The sequence below is a fragment of the Phasianus colchicus genome, chromosome Z (genome assembly GCF_987193195.1).
Source record: "Phasianus colchicus chromosome Z, bPhaCol1.hap1.1, whole genome shotgun sequence".
In the NCBI taxonomy this organism is placed as follows: domain Eukaryota; kingdom Metazoa; phylum Chordata; class Aves; order Galliformes; family Phasianidae; genus Phasianus; species Phasianus colchicus.
Window position 1 is genome coordinate 57,854,894 of NC_143476.1, and position 21,545 is coordinate 57,876,438.

General features: G+C 37.3%; 1 protein-coding gene across 2 annotated transcripts in view; it reads left to right on the forward strand.

Moving 5' to 3' along the window:
- MLLT3 (MLLT3 super elongation complex subunit) overlaps positions 1-21,545 on the forward strand; it is a 109,532-nt gene that overhangs the window by 78,379 nt on the left and 9,608 nt on the right. Inside the window, exons 6-10 of one of the 2 annotated variants that reach the window (XM_090130931.1) lie at positions 412-1,020; positions 14,969-15,047; positions 19,016-19,063; positions 19,316-19,448; positions 20,971-21,070. In XM_090130931.1, the coding sequence (XP_089987057.1) occupies positions 412-1,020; positions 14,969-15,047; positions 19,016-19,063; positions 19,316-19,448; positions 20,971-21,070 (969 nt within the window). The remainder of the gene's footprint in view (positions 1-411; positions 1,021-14,968; positions 15,048-19,015; positions 19,064-19,315; positions 19,449-20,970; positions 21,071-21,545) is intronic. The other variant, XM_031609995.2, reaches the window with a different exon arrangement.

Sequence of the window (21,545 nt, forward strand, 5' to 3'; positions counted from 1 at the left end):
GTACTTAAGCTCTGCCTGAAATATCAGTAGGAGGACATGTTTTACACTGGTCCTGAAGTAATTCTGTTAACAGCATGTGATTCATATGATGATCTTTTGTTGTGATTTTTTTTCCTGAAATTTAATGGTCATAGTTTAGGAAATGTTAACTGATATTTATGTTCACCTTAAAATGTTTCTTAAAGGCCATATCTGATTCTTAAGAGATAAAAACTAAGCTTTGTCTTGCAAATGCTAGAAGGCAGTAATAACTGCTCGTGCTCCACAACTTTGTAATAGTTTATCTATCAATTCTTATATGGTCATTTACTGTTCCTTTTTTCACACTGCAGTTTAAAGTTTCTGACATGAATCTTGTGTCTGCGTTATCTTTTTTTATATTATTTAAAGTTTTGTATCTCCTTTTTGCAGGACCCAACTAAGATTCTGAACATAAATAGCAGTAGCAGCAGTAGTAACAGTTTTTCAAAGCCCCACAAATTAACAAAGGAGCACAAGGAGAAAACTTCTAAAGACTCAAAAGAACAAAAAAGTGCCTTCAAAGAACCTTCCAGGGAACACAACAAATCTTCCAAAGAATCCTCTAAGAAACCCAAAGAAAATAAACCATTAAAAGATGAAAAAATGGTTCCTAAGATGGCCTTCAAGGAACCCAAATCCATGTCTAAGGAGCCAAAATCTGAAAACACTGCCATCCTTACCATTACAGGTGGACAGCAGCAAGAAAAGAAGACTCCTACAAAAAGGCCCTCCATTCTGGATTCTGATGAACCTTCTGCAAAAAAGAGAAAAAAAAGTGTGCCAGAGTCATTATTTAAAAGCTTTTCTAATGCTCCATCACTAATTCTTACTTGTTCAGCTGACAAAAAACAAACAAAGGACAGGCCTCAGCTTAAGATGGGGAGAGTCAAAATTGAAAGTGATACACTGGAAAAGAAGACATCTACTCTGCCACCATTTGATGATATTATAGACCCCAATGATTCTGACGTGGAGGAAAACGTGTCTTCTAAATCTGAAGTAAGAGAGCTCTTTTGTTTCTTTTTGTATGTATAAAGTATTTCTCGTCTGTGGGATTGTGTGCCGTATTTGTATTTTAATTTCTCTTCTTCTTTTCACTGGAAAATTGTTCCAATTGTTAAGTGCTGGCTGTTTAAACTTACGCATATTGTGTTCGAATTGTATTTCCAATCAAGTGTATTTCCAGTCAAATTTATAAATGTCAGCATTATGACCAGTGAGCATAGGGGAGATGGCTACAAATAGTATCGTTCTTTTGATCTTGTTCTTTTTTAATTTCATGCTTTTTTTTTTTTTTAGATTGAAGGCAGTTGGTTTAAATACTTCTATATCATGTTCTAAGGTTTTAGGCTCAGACACTAGATAATTCAGTGAATTTGGGAAAAGACTGCAGTAACACAGTGTTGTTTGTTATTTTTCTGCTAAAAAGGGCAGTTCAGTAAATGATGCCAGTTAAATGGACAAAGAGTTCCTTGAAAGGGGGGAATCTATCCAAAGTTAATAGACTTACTCAACAAGAAAGTTTTTTTAATGGAGGTTTGCTTTCCTGAAAATATTTCTTCCATGCCTGCTCATCTGTTTCAATCACATTATTATTTTGATGATTAGGATTTAAATCACTCTCCTGACAGAGTTCAGCTTTAAGAGCATCCTTTATAGATAGATGAGTAGAGAAGGAAAGGAATAGGAAGAGAAGGCCTGTTTGGTGTCTTCATTTGTGCTTAAGGCTTGAGACAGTAAGCAGGATGGAGACAATATCTGACTAATTTAGCTTATATAACAATTATTTGATTTTATTTTATTTTTGTGCCTCCGTTTCTGCCTTCAGATTTAGAGCTGTGCTTGCACTCTCTGGAACAGGCTGTGAGGATGTAGCAATGGTTAGGTTCTTCATATAAACATATAGCTGGGAGAGATCTCACGTCGCTGTTGTGTTTCTAAATTGGCATTTTAATGCACGAACAGTCATGCAAAGGCTATGCAGTTTGGAAGGTGTGTTAAATGATAGGCACTGATACAGCACTGTTGAAGTTGTTTTTATGATGTTCCCTTTAAACCTGAAAACATTCATACTTAACAGCCTTAATGTAAATTATATCTAAATGCCTTTAAAATAGAATATTTAGCTTTTTATGAGTCATGGCAATACCTATGACTCACCACCTACCCTTGATGTAGCCAGCCAATCAGAACCGAGTTTGATTTTAGACTTCCTATTTACTCAAGTGCCCATGTAAAGGTAAATACATTCCTACATGAGATCTTCAATATTCTTCAAACAGGAAAGAATTAAGAAAAGCAACTGCAGTATAACTGGAATCTTACAAATGCAGACGTTGCAGATGTGTGTGCTGCATAGCAGCTTGCAGATGACTTAATTTAATTGTTGATGTGTGTTGCCATCTTTGTCTTGCAGCCTTCTGCCTTTTATCAATGGTACAGTGTTCACACTCTTGTCTTTTTCATAGATTACACAAATCCTCTTGTCCTACTGTTTGTTATCCAACTGGAATACTGTCACTGCAGGACATGAGGGGTGCCTTAATTCTGTACTAAAGCAGAATGCAGATTTGGAGTTTTGTAGTTTTTCACACCTCTCTTACTGAGAAAGTGAAGTACTAAATTCCACTCAGAGAGAAGAAGAATCTACAGATAGGGGCTCTCATTTATATTAATGTTGACATCCTGGATCATGGAACAGTTGGGTCTTCAGTGGGAGGACAAGTATGGTCCATGTCTCTGTATGAGTAAAAACAGCTTTGGGAACATGCTTATCAAAAAATCAAGATGACTATGGCTCTGGTCAGTGATTAGATAATATTTAGAATGCCAGTAATATATTTATTTATAGGAAATACATCTAAAAAACCTGGAAGAGTACCCGAAGGTACATGTGGATTCAGACTGTTATGAGAGAGCTGGGAAGTATGGTTAACTAATATCCACAGAATTTCATAAAGTCCTTCTACATTCTGTTAGTTTTAACCAAGTAGCACAATAAGAGGCATTTGAGCAATGTTATAATGTAATAGAGGTAATTATGTGTAGGAAAAATATGAACTTTTATTGTGTTGGTGGGTTTCTAAGCATTTCAGAGAAAAAAAAACAGCAACTCAACAAATGATATATGCTATAAACAAGGTAATATGGAAAAAAGATTGAAAAGTTGCAATGTTATATAGAGAGTTTTACTATGTCAGTAGTTACTTGCGGTCTGCTTGTGCTTTGTGATATTAACCATTTTAGTTGCCTGTAGCTGGGAATATGTTTCTTCAGTGGCATGCTCTGACATAACAGCATGTTATAAAATTCACTCCATTCTTATTTACTTAACTGATGTCATCACAAGACCTCTCAGTTTTTTTGCTATGACCTTGGGAATATGGAGACTACCCATTTGACTGGGAGTGTCAGATATTGTCCTTGTTTTCAAGAAAGCAGACCCTGGTACCTACATCAGTCTCACTTTGGTGCCTGATAAAATTGTGAGAAGGTCATTATGTGAGTTGCTGAAAAACACCTAAAAGACTATGCAATCACTGTTCATAACCCACACAGATTCTTGAGGAGAAAGTCTTGTTTTATGTAGTTAATTACTTTCTACGATGAGGTTACCCACATATCTGACCAAGATAAGGCAGTTGATATAATCTTTCTGAATTTCAGCAAAGCTGTTTTTCACAGTATCCTTCTGGACAAAATATCCAGTGTAAAAAGTACATACTAGAACAGGCTAACAGTTGAATGATGGATTGGACTCAGATGGTGGAAGGACTAGAGGACAAGACTTACAAGGAACAGCTGAGATTCTTAGGTGCACTCAGCCCAGAACAGGGCAGGCTGAGGGTAGGCCTTGTGGCGGCTGCAGCTTCTCAGAGGGGGAGTGGACGGGCAGTGCTGAGTTTTGCTCTCTGGTGACAGCAACATGATGTGAGGGAATGGCATGGAGCCGTTTACTCCCTGTAAATATTGGAAGGCTGCAATGAGGTCTCCCTGTGGCTTCCTCTTTTCTGGGCTGAACAAGCACAGTTCCTTAAGCCTCTGTTCAGAGGAGAGGTGCTCCAGCCTAAGAATCATCTTCGTGGCCCTCCTCTCGACCCTCTCCAACAGCTCCACGTTTTTCCTGACATGGACAGGGGGGTGAAAACATGTAGGATTTATAGTTTTATTGAGGTGTAGGAATATTAGAATAGCTCAGGTAGAAAACTCTAAAGATCACGCTTTTAAATTCAGTAACAGGATGTTTCAGTTGAAGTACACTTTCTGTTTGCTTTCTGTATGGGACAGTGCAGCAGTATGATTAAAAAAAAATAAAATAAAAATGAAGACATGACCTTATTTTTGCTCTCCGGCCGTGCTCTCTCTTGCATGAAATATGGTGATGTTCTCTTAATATTTATGTAAACTGTAAGCTTTGTGAAATAGGGAAATGCAAAGCTTTAGATCCAAGTGAGGTGTCTTTCGAGGCCCTGGAAGGCAACTACCCCTTCTGAAAGGTGCAGTGGTTGCAGAAGGGATGCTTTGATACTCCCTGTACCAGTTTTTATAGGCTTTGTAGGGACAAAAGTAGTGCAAAGCTCTCTCTGTTGCTGCAGCAACACAGTGGTATCAAGAAGATCAAACAGATTGTGTATGCTGATCTGCTGTTCAGTGTTGCTCATCTTCTCACTCGTCTGCAATTGCAGTGATCTGAAACTCTCAAAGTTCACTATGCGTGAAGGCAGAGTTTGAAGATGAGCAGACACACAGCTCTGTTTTATCAGTTTCTGTCTCCAGCCCAATTATTTTGCGCATGATGAGTGTTTTTCTTCCTGCAATTATAACACTGTGATTTGTAGTAGGAGTTTTTTGGAATGCCTAGGCCTATTGGAATACAACCCAAGAAGAAAGGCATGCTAGCAAATTGTGACAGCTCAAGAGTGAGGTGTTCTCATTTTTAAGCAGAGTACTTTAGCCAAACCATTTGCCTTTAGCAAAATACAAACTCCTTAGTAAGTCAGTTACAGAACAATGGATATATAGCAGTGATGTTAAAGACTATGGGTTGTATTTAATCAACTGCTTGCATGTCCTTAAGCAGTCTTAAAGTTGAAACATAAGTACTTTTTTAAAGTAATCCATAAAATGCCACTTTAGATCTGGAGTCAGATTTGTTAATTTAACTATTACAAATGTGCAAGAATATCTGGAAAATGCCTTTTGTTTTTTTAAAACCTCCAGGCCCTTGTTAGCTGAAAACTCCTGCTATTAACCAGGGCTGGGAGCCAAAGAAAGATCTTTTTCAGATAACACAGTTTAGATTCAAATAGTTGAAGATAGCTCCACATGGTGTTTTCTTGTAGTTAACCAGTGTAGTTACTGCAATCAGAGGTAAGTGTTAGCAGATAAAATATTGTACAGTCCAATATATTTCCTTCCAGATTGTACTCGGAGATAAATAGTGGCTTAAGATGATCTGTTCTCCTTGCAGAAAGGCTAGACAGACAGTAGGCAGAAGCCTGAATAGCCATCAATGCCTATGGTAGTATGGCACTGTTCAGCTGCTGTATGGGGTAAGTACCAGGCTTGATCAGGGCAAACCCCACCTTCAATCTAGAGTTAAGAAAAAGCACTATAGTCAGCATGTGGGAGGAAGAGAACAACCTCCACAGTGGTGGGCACCTTTGGCCTCTGCAGAATTTGGACTGACTGCTTTCCCTGGTCTTAAGGCTATCCTTCCCAGAGCCCCTTCAGAAAATCTGTCAGCATTTGGGACAGTGGGACCAAGGAAAATATAGGAAAAAAGTCAAGTTTCTGAACATTTCTGTTTGGAGACAACTTGATACCTGGCAGAGTATGTCCTTCTGAACATTTCTGTTTGGAGACAACTTGATACCTGGCGGAGTATGTCCTTCGATTCAGATTTACTATGTGCTCAGCCAGGCTATTAGCCCTCAGAAAGTCAATAGTTGTAAACATATTAGAAAATGTTTAAGGGTTTTGAAAGGTTTTTAACTGTTAAGAATCTTTTCTCAGGGAATATGTTCCCATGGTATACATTTTTCTGGGAATTTTTGGTGTAAATAAGACATCTTCCAGAGTGAGAGTAGAGGAAAAATACAGTCAAGGAGTGAGGAAAAACAGGGAAATCTTAGTAAATTAATTACCTGACATCTGTTTCCTAAACAGAAACTTGTGGCTGTTTGTAAAGTGAAGGCATTATACCATTTTCAGATATACTTTATTATTTTGTCCTTCACTGTAACAGTGCTGAAGCAAGATTCAGAATCAGAATTTTGTGAAATAGGAAATGGTTTCATATCTAAAAGAAGGGAGATTTAGGTTGGATATATGGAAGCAGATTTTTACAGTATGGGTGGGGTGAGGCACTGGAACAGGTTGCCCAGAAATGTGGTGGATGTCCTGTCCCTGGAGACACTCAAGGCCAAGTTGGATGGAGCTCTGAGCACCTGATCTAGCTGTTGTCCCAGTTCATTGCTGGGGAGGTGGAAAGATAATATTTAAGTGCCCCTTCCAGCTCAAAAGATTCTACTGAGTCTATTTTCATTAGCTGGGAAAAATGTTTTTGCTTCACTTGTAGAAGCTATTAAACTGCTTTCTATATGATGGGATGAATCACTGCAGGATAAGGAGGCAGCGAGATCAACAGGCAATGATTCCATCATGGCAGTAAGCTGGGATTGAGGTTTTGTTTCTATGGTGTGTTTGGAATTCACTGACTTACAAAAATAGTAAGGATTTAGAAATTAAGCAGAGGAGAGAAATTATATAGATATGGCTAAAAAAATCCACATAATAACTACAGTCTTGCAAAATGTAGGAAATTTTACATTTTTAAGGCAAAGTCATGGGTATTACATTTTTTTTTCAATTTTAGAAACTATCATATTATGACATACAAAACATGGGAATATCATCGTATTAGGCTACTGATTTAGTCTTCAGTATGTGACCATACTAACTGCATCTCCTGAAGTGTAGACTAATCATGTAGATTAACCCAATCATTTGCATAAACACTGGGGGTTTTTTTGTTGTTGTTTTTGTTTTTGTTTTTTTGTTTTTTGTTTTTACTTCTTTTCTGTATTTCTTTTCTGTATTTCAGCCCCAGAAAATTTTATTCTCCCATTAGCCCACAGCAAGTAAGGATTTTATTGAAATGTGCGCAGTGCCAATATTTTATTATCTTAGTTCTTTTCTGGCATAAATGGCTGGGACAGCAAAATCATGGCAGTTTTGGGGGCTGAGATGCTTGTGGCAAAAAGATGCTTGTGGCAATAAATACAACGTGTTATTTTACTCATGATCATGTGAAATCTCTGTGGTATGGACTTCATTACTTTTAAATTGCTTTATCTGCTTACATCTATTATGTTGTGATCCAGAGAAATGATTCCATATAATTACTATAAAATCCAACACCTGTTAGTTACCAGCTGAAATAGTTTAACTATGTCTTGTTAGATCTAACTGAGGCTTTTATGACTTTTTCTCTTTTTTCTTTTTTTCTTTTTTTAAATGCGGAACCATCAAATTTACACTTGTTTTCTTTGGGAAAAATGGCATGTACTTTTAAAAGTGTAGTGTAAGGCCAGTGAAAAGACAGCAGTCTGGCCTGTTTTTTTTTCTCAGACAATCATCATGATGTAGTTGTGTGTGTGTATAATACACATGAACTTTTGAGAAATGGCAATACAAATGCATGATAATATTAGCATAGAGCAAGCCATTTACATGGCTTTAATTTGTTCTAGGCACTCGAAAATTTTTTAGGGCATAACAAAACTTTTTGTATTTTTTCCCTACATCTTTTCACTGAAACTGGAATGCACAGAGATAAAAACTGAGATCCTAACATAACCATTTAAATCCCAGGAATCCAGTTTGAGCAAACATTAAATATAATAAAACTTGCTGTAAAAATGGGCAGGGTCAACACCAATGGCATGGAAAGTGCTGTACTGATACTCTACTGAGCCTGCTGTGAAATTTTGGGAATATTTGTTGTTTATTTTTCCCCTCTTGGGACATGGATTTAGGAGCCTGTGGTCTACAATAGCTAAAATGATATGTAAATTAAGATGGTACTCTGCAGCAGCAATTTAGAAGAAAAGTTGTTTTTCCAGATGTTTAGGTGTGTGTTAACTTGATATGTATGACTTTCATGGATTTTTGCACACTGAATATTTAGTTTAGGGTTGTTTTGGAAGCACTGTGTAGAGTTTGAGCTAAACAAGATAAGAGAGGAACTACAGTGTATTTGCAATGTCTGTAAGTACCTGTTGAGAAGACCTGCTCTCTAATGGTACAGAAATGTACCAGAGTGCAGAATAACATCCGAAAAAGGATATTAACATGTAGTTACATGGTTCTCCAGCTGTTTCTTTGTTAAAGTGAGTGCATGGATTTCTCTAATACCTGGCCTTGGATCTGGGAGAACAGCCCTCTTACTACAGCAAAAGTGACAGCAAACTGTCTATTTACTCTCCAGAGTAGTGAACTGGGTGGCATCAACATCTGTCCTTCTCAGCACTGACACATAAGATAGGGCACAGCAGAGAATAGGGCAATAAAAGAAAATGAAGAACTTTTTTCTTCCCACATGGCAGCTGTCAGGGCTGACCAGAGCAGTTACCACCCAGCTTCTTTTATTGCTATTAGTTCAATCATACAACAGAAAACACAGATCAGTTGAGCAAAATGGTATAATTGGCTTTAACACCTATGCTGAGTTTTCTGTTTTTTATGTAGTTCTAAAACTGAGAGTTAGACTTTTATTTCTACAACACATTTCTCTCCTCTCCACCCAGTAGGTTTGTAAGAGCGTTGTGTATAGAGTTTTTGTTGAAGAAGTAAAGAAGTTGTAAAGTCATATTCTCAGAAAATCGGCACCTAAATATTGGTTTCTAGCTTAATTTGGCTCTTCTGCAGTTACAGGAGCGCATAGGTACTGTCATCATTCTTTTCTCCCAGGACTTTTGTGACACTGAGCTTACAGATACAGAGAACTCACCATGCAAGTAATTTATTCAGGATGTCTTCATCTTTCATCAGTGGCCCTCATGCTTTGGTTTGTTTTTATAATGCATATTTGAATTTATATGCATAATTCAGACTTTGAACGGAATGTAGAGCTGTTAACTTCCCCATATTGTGCTGTTCGTCCTGTATCAATGGTTCATAAATATTGAAGTTTTTTCATACAGTTCTGGGAAAATGTGGTCCAGATAAACACAGATTTTATTTCCAATTTTGAGATCCCTAATACTTTATATAGCTGTGTCTTTGATAGCCATAACTTGTTCCCTTCACCTTTAGAACAGAGTTCTTATCTGTGTTGGTTGGAGTCCTCTAACAAGAGCTTGCATTAGTTTGCCTTCAACTTTTCAGCTATGTTAGGGACCATGTTCACACTCACGGCTATATGTGTTTTTGGTTTATTTTAACTTTATGCAGTATCTTGTTGGCACAGTATCCTTGGAAACCAGTGTTCAGCTGCTTTACATGAGAAGCGCTAATCTTTTCTTTTGTACTTTGTCTGCTTTTCTGTATGTTTTCAGTCACAATATCCTGAGATTTTTTCAGCAAAAGTACTCCTACAGACAATGGATGCAATTAGTGCTTCATCCTTCAAACTGCAGCATGCAGTGTATTGCAAAATATATGATTTTTTTTTAAATTGTGTCAGAAGGGTAGGATGCATTATGCCCTGGTGATGCCACATCTGGAATCAGTTGTCCAGTTCTGGGCTCCTCAGTTCAAGAAAGACAATGATCTCCTAGAGATTGTCCAGCAGAAGTGATCAGGAGCCTGGAGCATCTCCCTTATGAGGAAAGACTGAGAGATCAGGGACTGCTCAGTCCGGAGAAGGCCAAGAGGCTATCTTGTCAGTACTTAATAATGTCTAAAGGGTGGGTATCAAGAGGATGGGGCCAGTCTCTTTTCAGTGGTGCCCAGCAACAGGACAAGGAGCAGTGGGTACAAACTGGAACTCAGGAAGTTCCACCTGAACATAAGGAAAAGCTTTACTATGAGGATGAGAGAGCAGTGGAGTAAGCTGCCAGGGAGGTTGTGGAGTCTCCTTCTCTGGAGATATTCAAAATCTGTCAGAATGCTTTCCTGTGCAACCTGCTGTAAGAAACCTACTTTAGCAGGGGCTTGGACTGGGGGATATCCAGAGGTCCCTTCCAACCCCTCCAGTTCTGCAGAGACTTGTACAGAGGAGAAAGCTGTTGAAAGTGTTCTTTACGTTGCCATTCTTTGAGAAGGAACTGACTAGTTATCACTGTCCCTGGATCTTTGCTTCTGTATTCCGAAGTATGCATTAATTCTAACATTATTTATTCTGATCAGTACAGCATTCATTTCATGGTATCCTTCTCCCTCAAAAGAATTTACAAGTATTATGAAATATTTCTAAGTACTAGAATTGGAGAATCTTAGTATTATCTACTGGTGATAGGATGTAATGCTGATTTAGAGCCAAACATCCCCAGGGCTGCATGTTTTAGATTACAGTTACATTGAGCTTCTCTTACTTATTTTCTCCCCAGAGATGATCCTGGAGAAGCATTGTATTGCTCATTTAGCAGATTCAGGGTCAACTTAATAAACAAACAGGCTCATCCCCATCAATTCATTAAGAATTTTTTTAAGAAACAAGACTATAGATAATTAAGGCAGCTAATTGTAGGTCACATGTTCTGCCAAATGATTGTTTTAATTGGTAAAATGTCCTCCACACATTAGTATGTATTTGTATGTGGGCATGCGATTTTTTTTTTTTTTTTAAGGTGAATAACACAGTAATACACAGGAGAAGGTTCTGTTGGTATGTGAGTTGTATGTTGGTTTTTATTGTATTGATCAACTTCCATTTTAGTTACCTGTTCTCTCCAAAACAAATATTCTTGCATTTTCTGTTAAGATTTTACACCTCAAATTACTTTTCTCAATCATTTTTTTGGTTCTTTAAACATCATAGTTAGAAATAAGTATTTCCTGTTCTATAAGAATAGAATTAATTCAACTTTTTGCTCAGTACGCTCTTACTTCCATCTTCTCTGTGAGCTTGCATTCTGTAAGTTGGCTTTCCTCATTGGTTATACAAAGGAACAGTTTTGCCCTGCCTGGCAGGTTAATTGCAATTGTAGTTTCCTGCTTGAGAGGAAATATGGTGGTATAGAGCTTGCTGGGTGCGGGCTTACAGAACCATGGATGCTGAAATAGTGTCTTCCCTTGGCTGTGACAGATATGGACACTTGGTGGACTCTGCTGTTCTCTCCGTAGAGCTACAGATGGCTATGATTACTCTCTTGAAAGCTGAAGTGGTGGTTGATGACAGGCCCCTGAGAGGCAGTAGAAGTTGCAAGTCCAGAAGTCCATTACAGAAGAGGGCATCTCTTAGGGCATTATTCCCCTTTCTTGAGAAGAAAATTTGGACAAAATGGGAATGCAAATAATACTCTGATTGCTTTAACTTCTCACTATGTTCAGTACAGGGAAACCTCGGTCTTAGGACTGTTGTGCATAAAAGCAGAAAATATGTGGACTGGTGATGGGATGTGGGATATTACTGCAGATCTTTATTTTGTGGTAATATGAAGTAATATGCAAAGTCCTCTTGTAGTAGTAGTTCAGAGGAGGGCATGAAGAGCCTATGTCATCCACATGGAGATACTTTCTATTTTTCTAATGTGAATAAACAGCTTTAAATGATGGGCTTTATTTTTAATATTGTTATATGATTCCAAGTAACCACAAAATATTATAGAAACAGTCCTTTTGTACGGAATGTCATAAACAGGTGAGTTCACCTTAAAATTGTTTCTCGCCTGAGAATAAATCACTGTCCAACTTGTAGAAGCAAATAAAAATGTTTTGAACTACCTGAAGCCAGGAGATTTAGAACCAGTCGAAAAAAGTACCTTTTCTAGGAAAACTTGAGCCAGAGAGAAGTTTCTTTTCTTGCCAGTTTCAAAACACAGAATCCCTCTGCTGGGCCTAATAAAGAAGGCAGTGTCTCCTGTACATCAGTGTGAGAGCAGTAAAAGGGAATAAACTGAGTGCAATAAATTATATCAGTTCATTGCACTAATGAGCAGTTTGGGTCCGAGCTCTCAGTAGCTTGTCTGCAGGAAGAGAAAACGAGTAAAACAGGAAAAGGATGTACGACAGAAGCTCTTTGCTGGTCCTGTCTTAAGTTTCTATCATTAAAGGATGCCCTTTTGCTCATTTCAGACCCATTAAAAAATCTACTTGGTGATTGGTAACTAGTGGATAAGAGCAGAAAACTGAAGAGAATAAAGCTATAAATATCTAAGCTCTTGGGATCCTGTAAAGCTGTCAGAAAGCCTTGGTTAAGTGACAGAAGATACCTTCTGGTAAAAAGAAGAGTCAATGCTATGCAGACTAATCCATATTTATATACGGAAGGAAGATTTTTAGCTCCTTCTAAAAGGCAGGTCTTTTAATGATGTTCATTCTCATGTTAAAATCAACTGCCTGCACTACCCTTCAGATGCAATCACATCCTCATTTTCTCAGTTTGTTTTTTTTTTTCCCAGCAAATAACACTTCTTACATATATGTGCTAATCTGAATGTCTTGGAGTAAATTTTCAGGTAGGGCAGTTTAATAAAATAATGGCTTCAAGTGGCATTGAGAATCCTTTTCAAAAGAGAAGGGATGATTTGTGTTTCATTAGTAGTTTCCATGGTTTGACCTCTCAAAGTGCTCTTACTGAAGCAAGGAGGACATTTTATCAGGAGGGTATTATACCAATGTTATGTCTATTCTTAGCTATTCCTGCTTGTGATCCTTTTGCTTAAGATAATGATAGGAGAAAACGTTTGCAGGGATTTCATAATCAGGCCTTTTCCCTCTTTAGTAAACTAGTTCAAAATGAAAATGGTGAATTTTACAAGTAAATGTTTCTACGTAGGTGCATTTTTTTTTTCCTACGGTTTTAGAAATTCTTAAAGCACTTTAAATTGAATATAATGTCATTAGTGTTTGGAATTTTTTAAAAGAATGGATTTTATGTATGCTACAGTTCATGTGAATATTAATAAAGGAAAAAAATGCAGTTAATGGAAACCTTGCTGGCTGTCAGCCAGTAATTTTGCTGCGTACAAACCAGATGTGTAAAGGTAACCTGCAACTAGAAGGCTGAAATTAGTTTCCAGAATTGTAGTAAGTGCATTAACTCCTGCTCTTTACCAGTACAGTCTGTATCATGTCATCAAACTTATTTTACAGCTAAATTCAGAAATCCAGGCAGGAAAAAATAAATGATTCTGTAGAAAATTCCAGCGATTAAAAAAAAAAAATTTGCTTCAGAAAATGATTTTTTTAACAAGTGTCAGGTGATAATGCCATATCTTCCAAAATGGTCCAGTCCTGTCAACAAAATTAGAATCAAACTTGTTAGTCAGAAAGGGATTTTATAGTTTTTGGGTTGTGTTTCCCAGCAGAGGTTTGGTTTGCATGTATACAAATGATGTATACCCATTCAGTCATGGCTGATGGTTAGACTAGATGATCTTAGTGGTCTTTCCAACCTTAATGATTCTATGAGTCTTTGTCTAGAATTTGTATTTTGACTTTATTTTTCTTTTTTGTGAAAGCTTACATTTCAGGAGAGTAGATCTCAATGGTGTTTTTCTTAAACATTCTGCTGTCCAGAGAGGCATCTTTCAGTGTGAGAAAAGGAACTAAGATGCTGTAAATCTGCCTGCTCCTTATGAATACCAACAATAGATTGTTTTATGGAGAAAAGACAACTGTGACTGCATACTACTGCTGTTGTTTTTTAGAAGGATTTAGTTCTAGAGAAATCACAAGGGTTATTGTATAGGCAAGGAGAAACAGAAATCTTTGATTTACCTAGATAACAATTCAAAGCAATGCAACTGTATAAGATTAAGCAGGTTTTATTTTCAGTAGTAGATTTTTCTATTATTACTTCTTGCTTCAAATTTCACCATTCTTTGTGTGAACAGGACATTTCCTGTTTTGTGTTTTGTTAGCATTCCCTACGCCCATATACCAGATTTGTTCTTCTCTCATATGCAGTTGTGTGTGTGTGTACATACCTAAAACCTGACATACCACAAAAGAAGTGTATAGAGGCATAGAATATACCAGCAGGAGGCAAGAATTATCAGAACAATCAGAACAATAATCAGAACAGATAAATTTGTCTAAGAAATTTTTACGAATTTCAGAGAAGAATATAGTTTAAAGAGCACTGGAAAACTACGTATGGAACTGCTTGTAAAATCACGTAAAGTTATGTTAATGACTCTATTCTAAAGAGATATAAAAATCTGGTTTTCAATTAGTTAGAATAATTTTCCTGTGTAATAATGCAGTCTTTCTAGTTTAATCACTGTTGCAGTTTATAGGACCTCACTATGTAAGAAAAATATTAGCGTAAGAGGAAATCAGTTAACAACAGAAAAGTTTGTTTAGCTGGTTATCTTAAGACTTACTTTCTAAGGAAGTTGAAAGAAAACTGCTTGGAGTTTTCTGCTTGATCTGCTCAGGTCTTTCTTTCTATGTTCCACTAAAGCATTATTTATTTGGAAAACGTTGCAACTGCAGGGCTAAGTAGCCTTATGTCCATGCATTCTGTTATAAACTCATTTAGACTTACATGTTGTAGAGCCTCTCAAACGTAGTAACTTCATGTTGGGATTTATACTTTACTAAAGCACTGTGTGTTATATAGTACGTATGTATGTTGAGCGTTTAGCAATTTTTATATTGTTTGGCTTGCTGGCACCTGAAGCAAAGATCTGAAAATATTGTTTTGTTCAGGAGTTCTATTTTCTTCGCAGGATGCCTTAAGCAGTAGCTAACAGTAAGTGTTTTAGGGGGAAAAAAAAAAAAAAAAAGTTCATTATGATGTTATTTATTTTCTTTTTTTTTTTTTTCTTTTAAGTCTGAACAGCCCAGTCCTGCCAGTTCCAGCTCCAGTTCCAGTTCCAGTTTTACACCATCTCAAAACAGCAGACAACAAGGTACCCAGGAAGGGAAAAAAAATGAAAAGAACATGTGAAATCAATGAGCCAATAAAAACAGACTGATGGCATCTCATTATCACTTTTCTACTGAATTTCATAGGCTGAATTGGCCACTGTTATTCTTTAAAGGCTTTTCCTCAAGTGTTTACAAATCTGACTGTAAGGGCAGAATAAAAGGGGAGAAGATGTGTATCTCTCTGAGAAAAGGGCACAAAGACTATTCTGAAGCACTAGGTATGCGCCAGTCAATTTTTATGCCAAATCCAAAAGAGGTTCTCTTCTTGAAGCTGTCTCTTGCAGGGTTATGTCATATGGCACTTGTGTGCCATCCGGATCCCTGCTCAGGCTAACATGGCTTCTTTGGAAAGTACAAGGATGTATGTATGTGGGCCCCTTCAAAGGGTCATGATACTCCTGTATTATAATCAGATTTTAAGAGCATACAGTGTTTCCTTTGGAAGTGTGACTGGGGAAGAATATGGTTATATTTTAAGTTGACGTTAAGTTTGCCTTTTGGCTTTCTGGCTAATAAATACAGTTTACTCAGACCTCAGGAAGGAAATGCAATCTTATTCTCAGTGAGCTTGCCGAAGGAATATTTCTGTGGATCAGTTGAGATTCATTATACACGATGTATTAAACTACTTAGTTCTCACCTTGGCATTTTTCCCTGCTTTTGTAAGGTTGTACAACTGATACATTCTTAATCAGCTTTTGTTTTGTCCTTCAGATACAGAAGCATTAAAAAACCCAGCCTTTTGGCTAATTAAAATTGCATTTGTGTTATCTATTTATATTCCTCAATGGTCAACTTGCTTTTAAGGTTATGGAAATACATCAGTATCTCAGGCAGACAGTTTGTTTTTACAAAGGTTTATGTAGTATGATCTGTATCTGCCCTGCTACCTTTTCTGAAGGTGACTGGTACTGAATTTCTAATGTGTTTCTGGCAGCATTACTGCAGGTGAAAGAAAGCAAGAGCTGAAATGAACTGTGGCTGATGGCTGGCTTTAGGCATTTTTTTATAATGAATGCTAAACAAAACCCTTTCTTGATGAAACCCCATTTTTGCAGTTATGAAAACATCATTAGTGCTGTGAGCTGTCTATGACAATCCAGCAGGTTTTGATACCAGTGTTCCTGTTAGGGAACCTTATTTCAGGAAAAATCCTGTTGATTAGTTTTTTCTTCTGAGCAAACTATTCATCAGTTTCTCCTGGGTCATATATAAGGCAAATCACAGACTGTCTTTCATTTCTGTACCTTCAGAAGGGTAGATGGGAAATTTTTCCTCTGATGGGAACTATTTTAAAGTACATGTATTACATACCTCTTTGATTCCTTGTCACAGTAAATAGCAATTACGCTTTCTTACTGGGAATTTCAGTTAACTAAAAACATCTGTTGCCCAGGTTGTGCATTTGTATAGCAAGGAATGAAGCACTAGGCATACTGTGATATGTTTGCCCTGTGTATGTTGTGCTCTCGTGGAAACCCATGCTTTATTCTCTAACTAAAACTTACAAGCCTGTTACTCTTTTTCCTTTTGGTTCAGAATCAAGTGCTCACTCAACTGTCAGAACCACTGCAAGATGGACTTTTTTCACCACTTTTTGAGTAAACATTGGGCTAATTGAAGTTTTTTCAAGTTCTTTTGCCCGCAGGGCTTACTTTGGGTTCTCTGTGTTTTCTTGCCAAGAATATTTTCTCTTGGACAGCTCTTAGTTTTCAATTTCTTGTGAGCCACTCTGACCTTTTTGGAGAGAACAGCTTCTACAACCCTTAAAAAAAAAAAAAAAAAAAAAAAAAAAAAAGTAACTTAAGTACTAGCAAGGAGCAAAGTACTAATGGCAGTGTGACTACCAGAGCTAGAAACAGAAGACTTTACACTTTGCAGATTGCTAAGAAGACCGACTGAAGTCAGCTAGGTACGAAATGTCTTGTTCAGAGCTGCAGTCCTGATCCTCCATTCAGTGAAAGCATATTTGAATGGCAGGTTGTTGATTGGCTGGGGATGTCAGTTGTGGCTGTTTGTCAGGAGTCTGCATTCATTTTTCTTCAAGACAGAAGAACAAGCCCATTTCCAGCTTGAGATGGGACTCTGTCCCAGAAAGCAGCATGGAACAAGATGAAGTGGCCCTCTGCTGCACTTGGAAAAAAGACAGGGATAATGAATTAGCTCAAACCTGGGAGGACAGGCTATGTGGGGAGCATGTTGTATGTGTGCTGTTTTTCTTCTATTTAAAAATAAAATCAAGGACTGTTGTTTGGAATGTCTTCCAACTCACTGCCAGCCCAGTTACCAGTTTCCATATTTTTGAGTTATGTGCTGGTCCTTAATGCAAGGTGAACTATTTTTGTGACACTAAATATTTTTACGAAATTGGGTTTTGGTTGATTACTTTTAACTTCCATGTCATTGTCTTTCTTCTCTAATCTTTCCTTAAAGAGCTTTTCTTTCATCCACATTTTTATCTAGTCTTTTCTGGTTGTTTTTTTTCCTCTTTGTGGAGAGGAGATGAATACATTCTGAAGAGCTGACTTTGGCCTATGGACTGGAGCAGGACATCACTGCTGCCAGAACAGACAGAAGACTACTGTCTTCAGCAGAATTTCTACAGTAGTTATTAGTATCTCTTTGTGCGGTAAGGAAACTAGCCTTTCTAGGTTAGAGCTGGCCTGTGGGAAATACCATTCTTCCCTTTTATTTCTTTTTAAACATATATTCCTTCTTTGTATGTTTGAAGTTTAATGTTCCTTTACCTTTCATTTCAATTCGTTTAGCCCCCTATTCCTTGTCTCTCATTTTTCCATCCCAACAGCTAAACTTCTCAGTAAGAATGCTTTTGCAAAAGTTGGAAATAGGCAGATTCTTCCTTCAGCCATGTGCTGACATTCTTGAGAGTGCTTTTTCCCCTCTGTTTCAGAGGAAAATCGCTACTGCTCCTATTAAAATTGGAGGGAGCCTTTTTCCAGGGTGTCAAGTGATTAGATAATCAGTCTCCAACTTAGCATTTGTAAATATCTAAGCACTGTTTGTCTGATACACAGAAACAGAAAGCAAAGCACAACTCAGCTGCTTCTGCAGATCAGGTGGTTGTACAGACAAGAATTCTATGTAACTTGCCTTCCCTTGTGGTCTGTGTGAGTGTCTGGTCCACCAGGCCCAGCAGCATCATTTGTGCCTGCTGCCATCCAGCCTCAAGGTATGCAAACATAAAAGAAACCTTGCCCAAACTGCCTCAACTTACAAATTTTCTTGTGCAGGCTTAGTTGTAAACCATACTCAGCAGTGGCTTTGAAGTCAGATATGCAAAACTGGTCAAAATTATTTGACCTGTGCTTTGCCAGGTTTTGGGTAATCCACAAAGCTATTACTCCTGAGGAGGGAACACCCTTATTGTTAGGGGGTCAGGCAGAGAGATGTTTGTCTGTTCTTTTGGCTCCTTGGCTCTGTTCAGCCATTAGCTAACACAGAATGGAAAGGTTCATCTCCCTTTGGAAGAACACTGGGGAGTTCATTCGTATCAGTACTTGTGTTTCCTGGGCTGGGAGAGTTACTGATTTTTTTTTTTTAAATTATTTTTATTTAATTATTTTTATTTTTTACATATGAACATCAGCAAACTGCTTACTTGACCTGAAATTGAGCCTGAAATAAGGGGAGCTACTAAATCTAAGTTTATCAAAAACAGGAAGACAAAGTCTATCTTCACAAGTACAAGTTACAGTCAGAATGATTTATTGGACTTTGCTTAACCTAACAAGTACACCACTACCAGTAGGTCTCTGTAGATCTGTACTGGCATGTAATACCCTTTGACAAAGTAAGAAAAACTGAAACTTAGCAATGTAAAATAATCTTGCTTCTAATAATAATAGTATAGTAAATTTCTCCTAAACTAAAATACGCATAGAGAATGCCTGTTTGTAACAGCATTTTATTTACTTCGCCTATGTTCCAGGGGACCAAACCTGCAAACACTTGAACACAAGTCACTTCATTGTCATGAGTAAGTCTCCTGCAGCTTCCTGTGTTGCTCATGTAAATAAATGATTCAAAATAAATGCAAGCAGCATAAGCCCCCAGTGCATTACTTCATTTGTTTAATATTTGACTCTTCCCTCCCAGTACAATGCTGGAAAGGTCACTTCTGTTATCTACAAATCTGGGTATTCACACTGCAAAGTGAATTTCATTTGCCTGTTTTTTTGTTTTTTGCTTTTTTGCTTTTTTTTTTACTTGTTTGTTTCTGTTGTTTCAGGTCCATTGAGGTCTATAATGAAAGATCTGCATTCGGATGATAATGAAGATGAATCAGAGGAACCAGATGACAACGATAATGATTCTGAGTTGGAACGACCTGTAAATACACGAGGAGGAAGCAGGAGTCGCAGGTGAGCGTCTTTTGATGGCAGATATTTTGGTGGCTAAAGCATTTTCTTGTTATTAGTGGAAAGAAGTCTAATGTTCTCAAAGAGTGCTGAGTACCAAATGGACAGAGTTTAGATTCTTATTTTTAAAGGATGTACAAACAAACAAAAAACTCTTAGAATCAGCCATTCCCACAACAAACTGTTTCTATACAAATCCACATGGATATGATGAACCACATTCATCTGACTTTTGTTTCATGCCTTTGACTTCAGAGAGCAGTTGTAATTACTCTCCGGTATAAAAGATAAAATTAAGTCATTTAATTGCTGAATGAGCAGCCTGTACATAATGTCACATTGTCACGACCCCTCTGCTTACCAGCTTAAAGTTGTTAAATTGGATCAGAATCAGTGAAATTGAATTCCGAGCAATTTCTGCACTGCATATCGTAAATAATAAGTAATAGTGCAGACAGATGGTAAAGCAATTGTCAGTCACAGAATTTATTTCTTAAAAAGGGGTTCTGCTTCCTAGCTACCATTTCATGAGGGCATTCCAAAAGTCAGCTATTTTTCAGGCAGCTGAAAGCTCTTTCTGCTGAATCCCAGAGTCCCTCAAGCTTTTTCATAGTGGATGCTTTATCTGCTCCAAAACATTTTGCTTGTTCTACCATTTGTGGGTTCATAGCACCTGAGCAACTCTGTCAGCAACTGGTCTAAATGGGAAGGTAATAGGCAAGTATTAGTGAAGGTTAACTACTTCTCTGGAACACTTCAGCAGCTGAAATCACAGGAAAAAAAGGGCAAGAAGCCTAGCAGTTTGAGAGTTCATGTCAGGTCATGTTCTAGGAAGGATTCTTAGGCTCAGCTTAATCTCAGTGTAGAGATTTTATTTCTATTTTTAACAAAACTCAAGGCTGTGTTTTTCTAACTTCTTTTTATCCTGAATAACTGTATTTTTTTCTTCCAATTAGCAAATATTTCCTGTTGTTCCTCAGTAAATGAAGGGTAAGGCTGACTAGAATAAGAACTTTTTTACATGGCCTTTACATATCCTGAGATACCAAGTTTTTAAATTTTAGCCAGGAAAGATAATGTTATTTATGTCAAAAAACAAATAACTGTTAATTGAAGCAATTTTCCAAACAAAAGTATAGCTTTTATAAAGCTTTTACAAGAGTAGAAAAATATTTCTGAAAAATATCATCTCTCTTTCATGTGTCTGTTCACTCCACTTATGATGGAAACAGCATAAATATTTCAAAAATATTTAATTCTTTCTCTAGATGTTAACTGTGGTTAGCTGGACAGTGACATCTCAGCCCAATGAAAAGGATGCCATGCTACATTGGACTTTTTCCACAGTGCTGCCTTACTTGGATGCCGCTGTGCTACTGAGCAGCACTTTTCCAATTTACTTTGAATAATAACTTCCATAGTAAAGGGTTTATTCTTGGCCTCCTCCCTCAAATATGAGCTTGGTTCATTCCTGTAAGCAGCCCTTTGACTGGCAGTGTAATCTCTTGCCTTTGTTTTTCCATAGGGTGAGTCTGAGTGATGGAAGTGACAGTGACAGCAATTCAGCTTCCTCACCACTACATCATGAACCAGCACCACCTTTATTAAAAACTAACAGCAACCAGGTAAAGTCAGAATTCATAAATGCAAGCCTCACATGGAGCATGCCTTGCACCTGAGAAATTCATATAATGCTTTAATTACTTAAATGAAGTCACTTAATCTGAAAATTGACAAAACCATTTTTTTCAGGAGATGGAGAAATATTCGGTTTAGAAAATACTGTAAGAGCAAATTATCATTTCTGTCTCTGTTATAAGGAGTGTGTTCATTGCATATGAATTAACATCATAACGTTAAACAGTCTAAACTGGCTTTACAACATCAGTTGTACAGTTCATACTATTTTTTGGTTTATTTTAGCATTAGAACCAGTTGAAATTAATAGGATTAATCTCATGAGTTTATGTGTTCTGCTTTTCCTCTCTCCCTCACCAGTTTCTGACTTGAAGATGGAGGTTTTTTTTCCTTTACTATAAGATACAGTAATCTTCACAGAAAGAGTACTCAATCCATTTCAATAAAAGTTGGCATTATTTA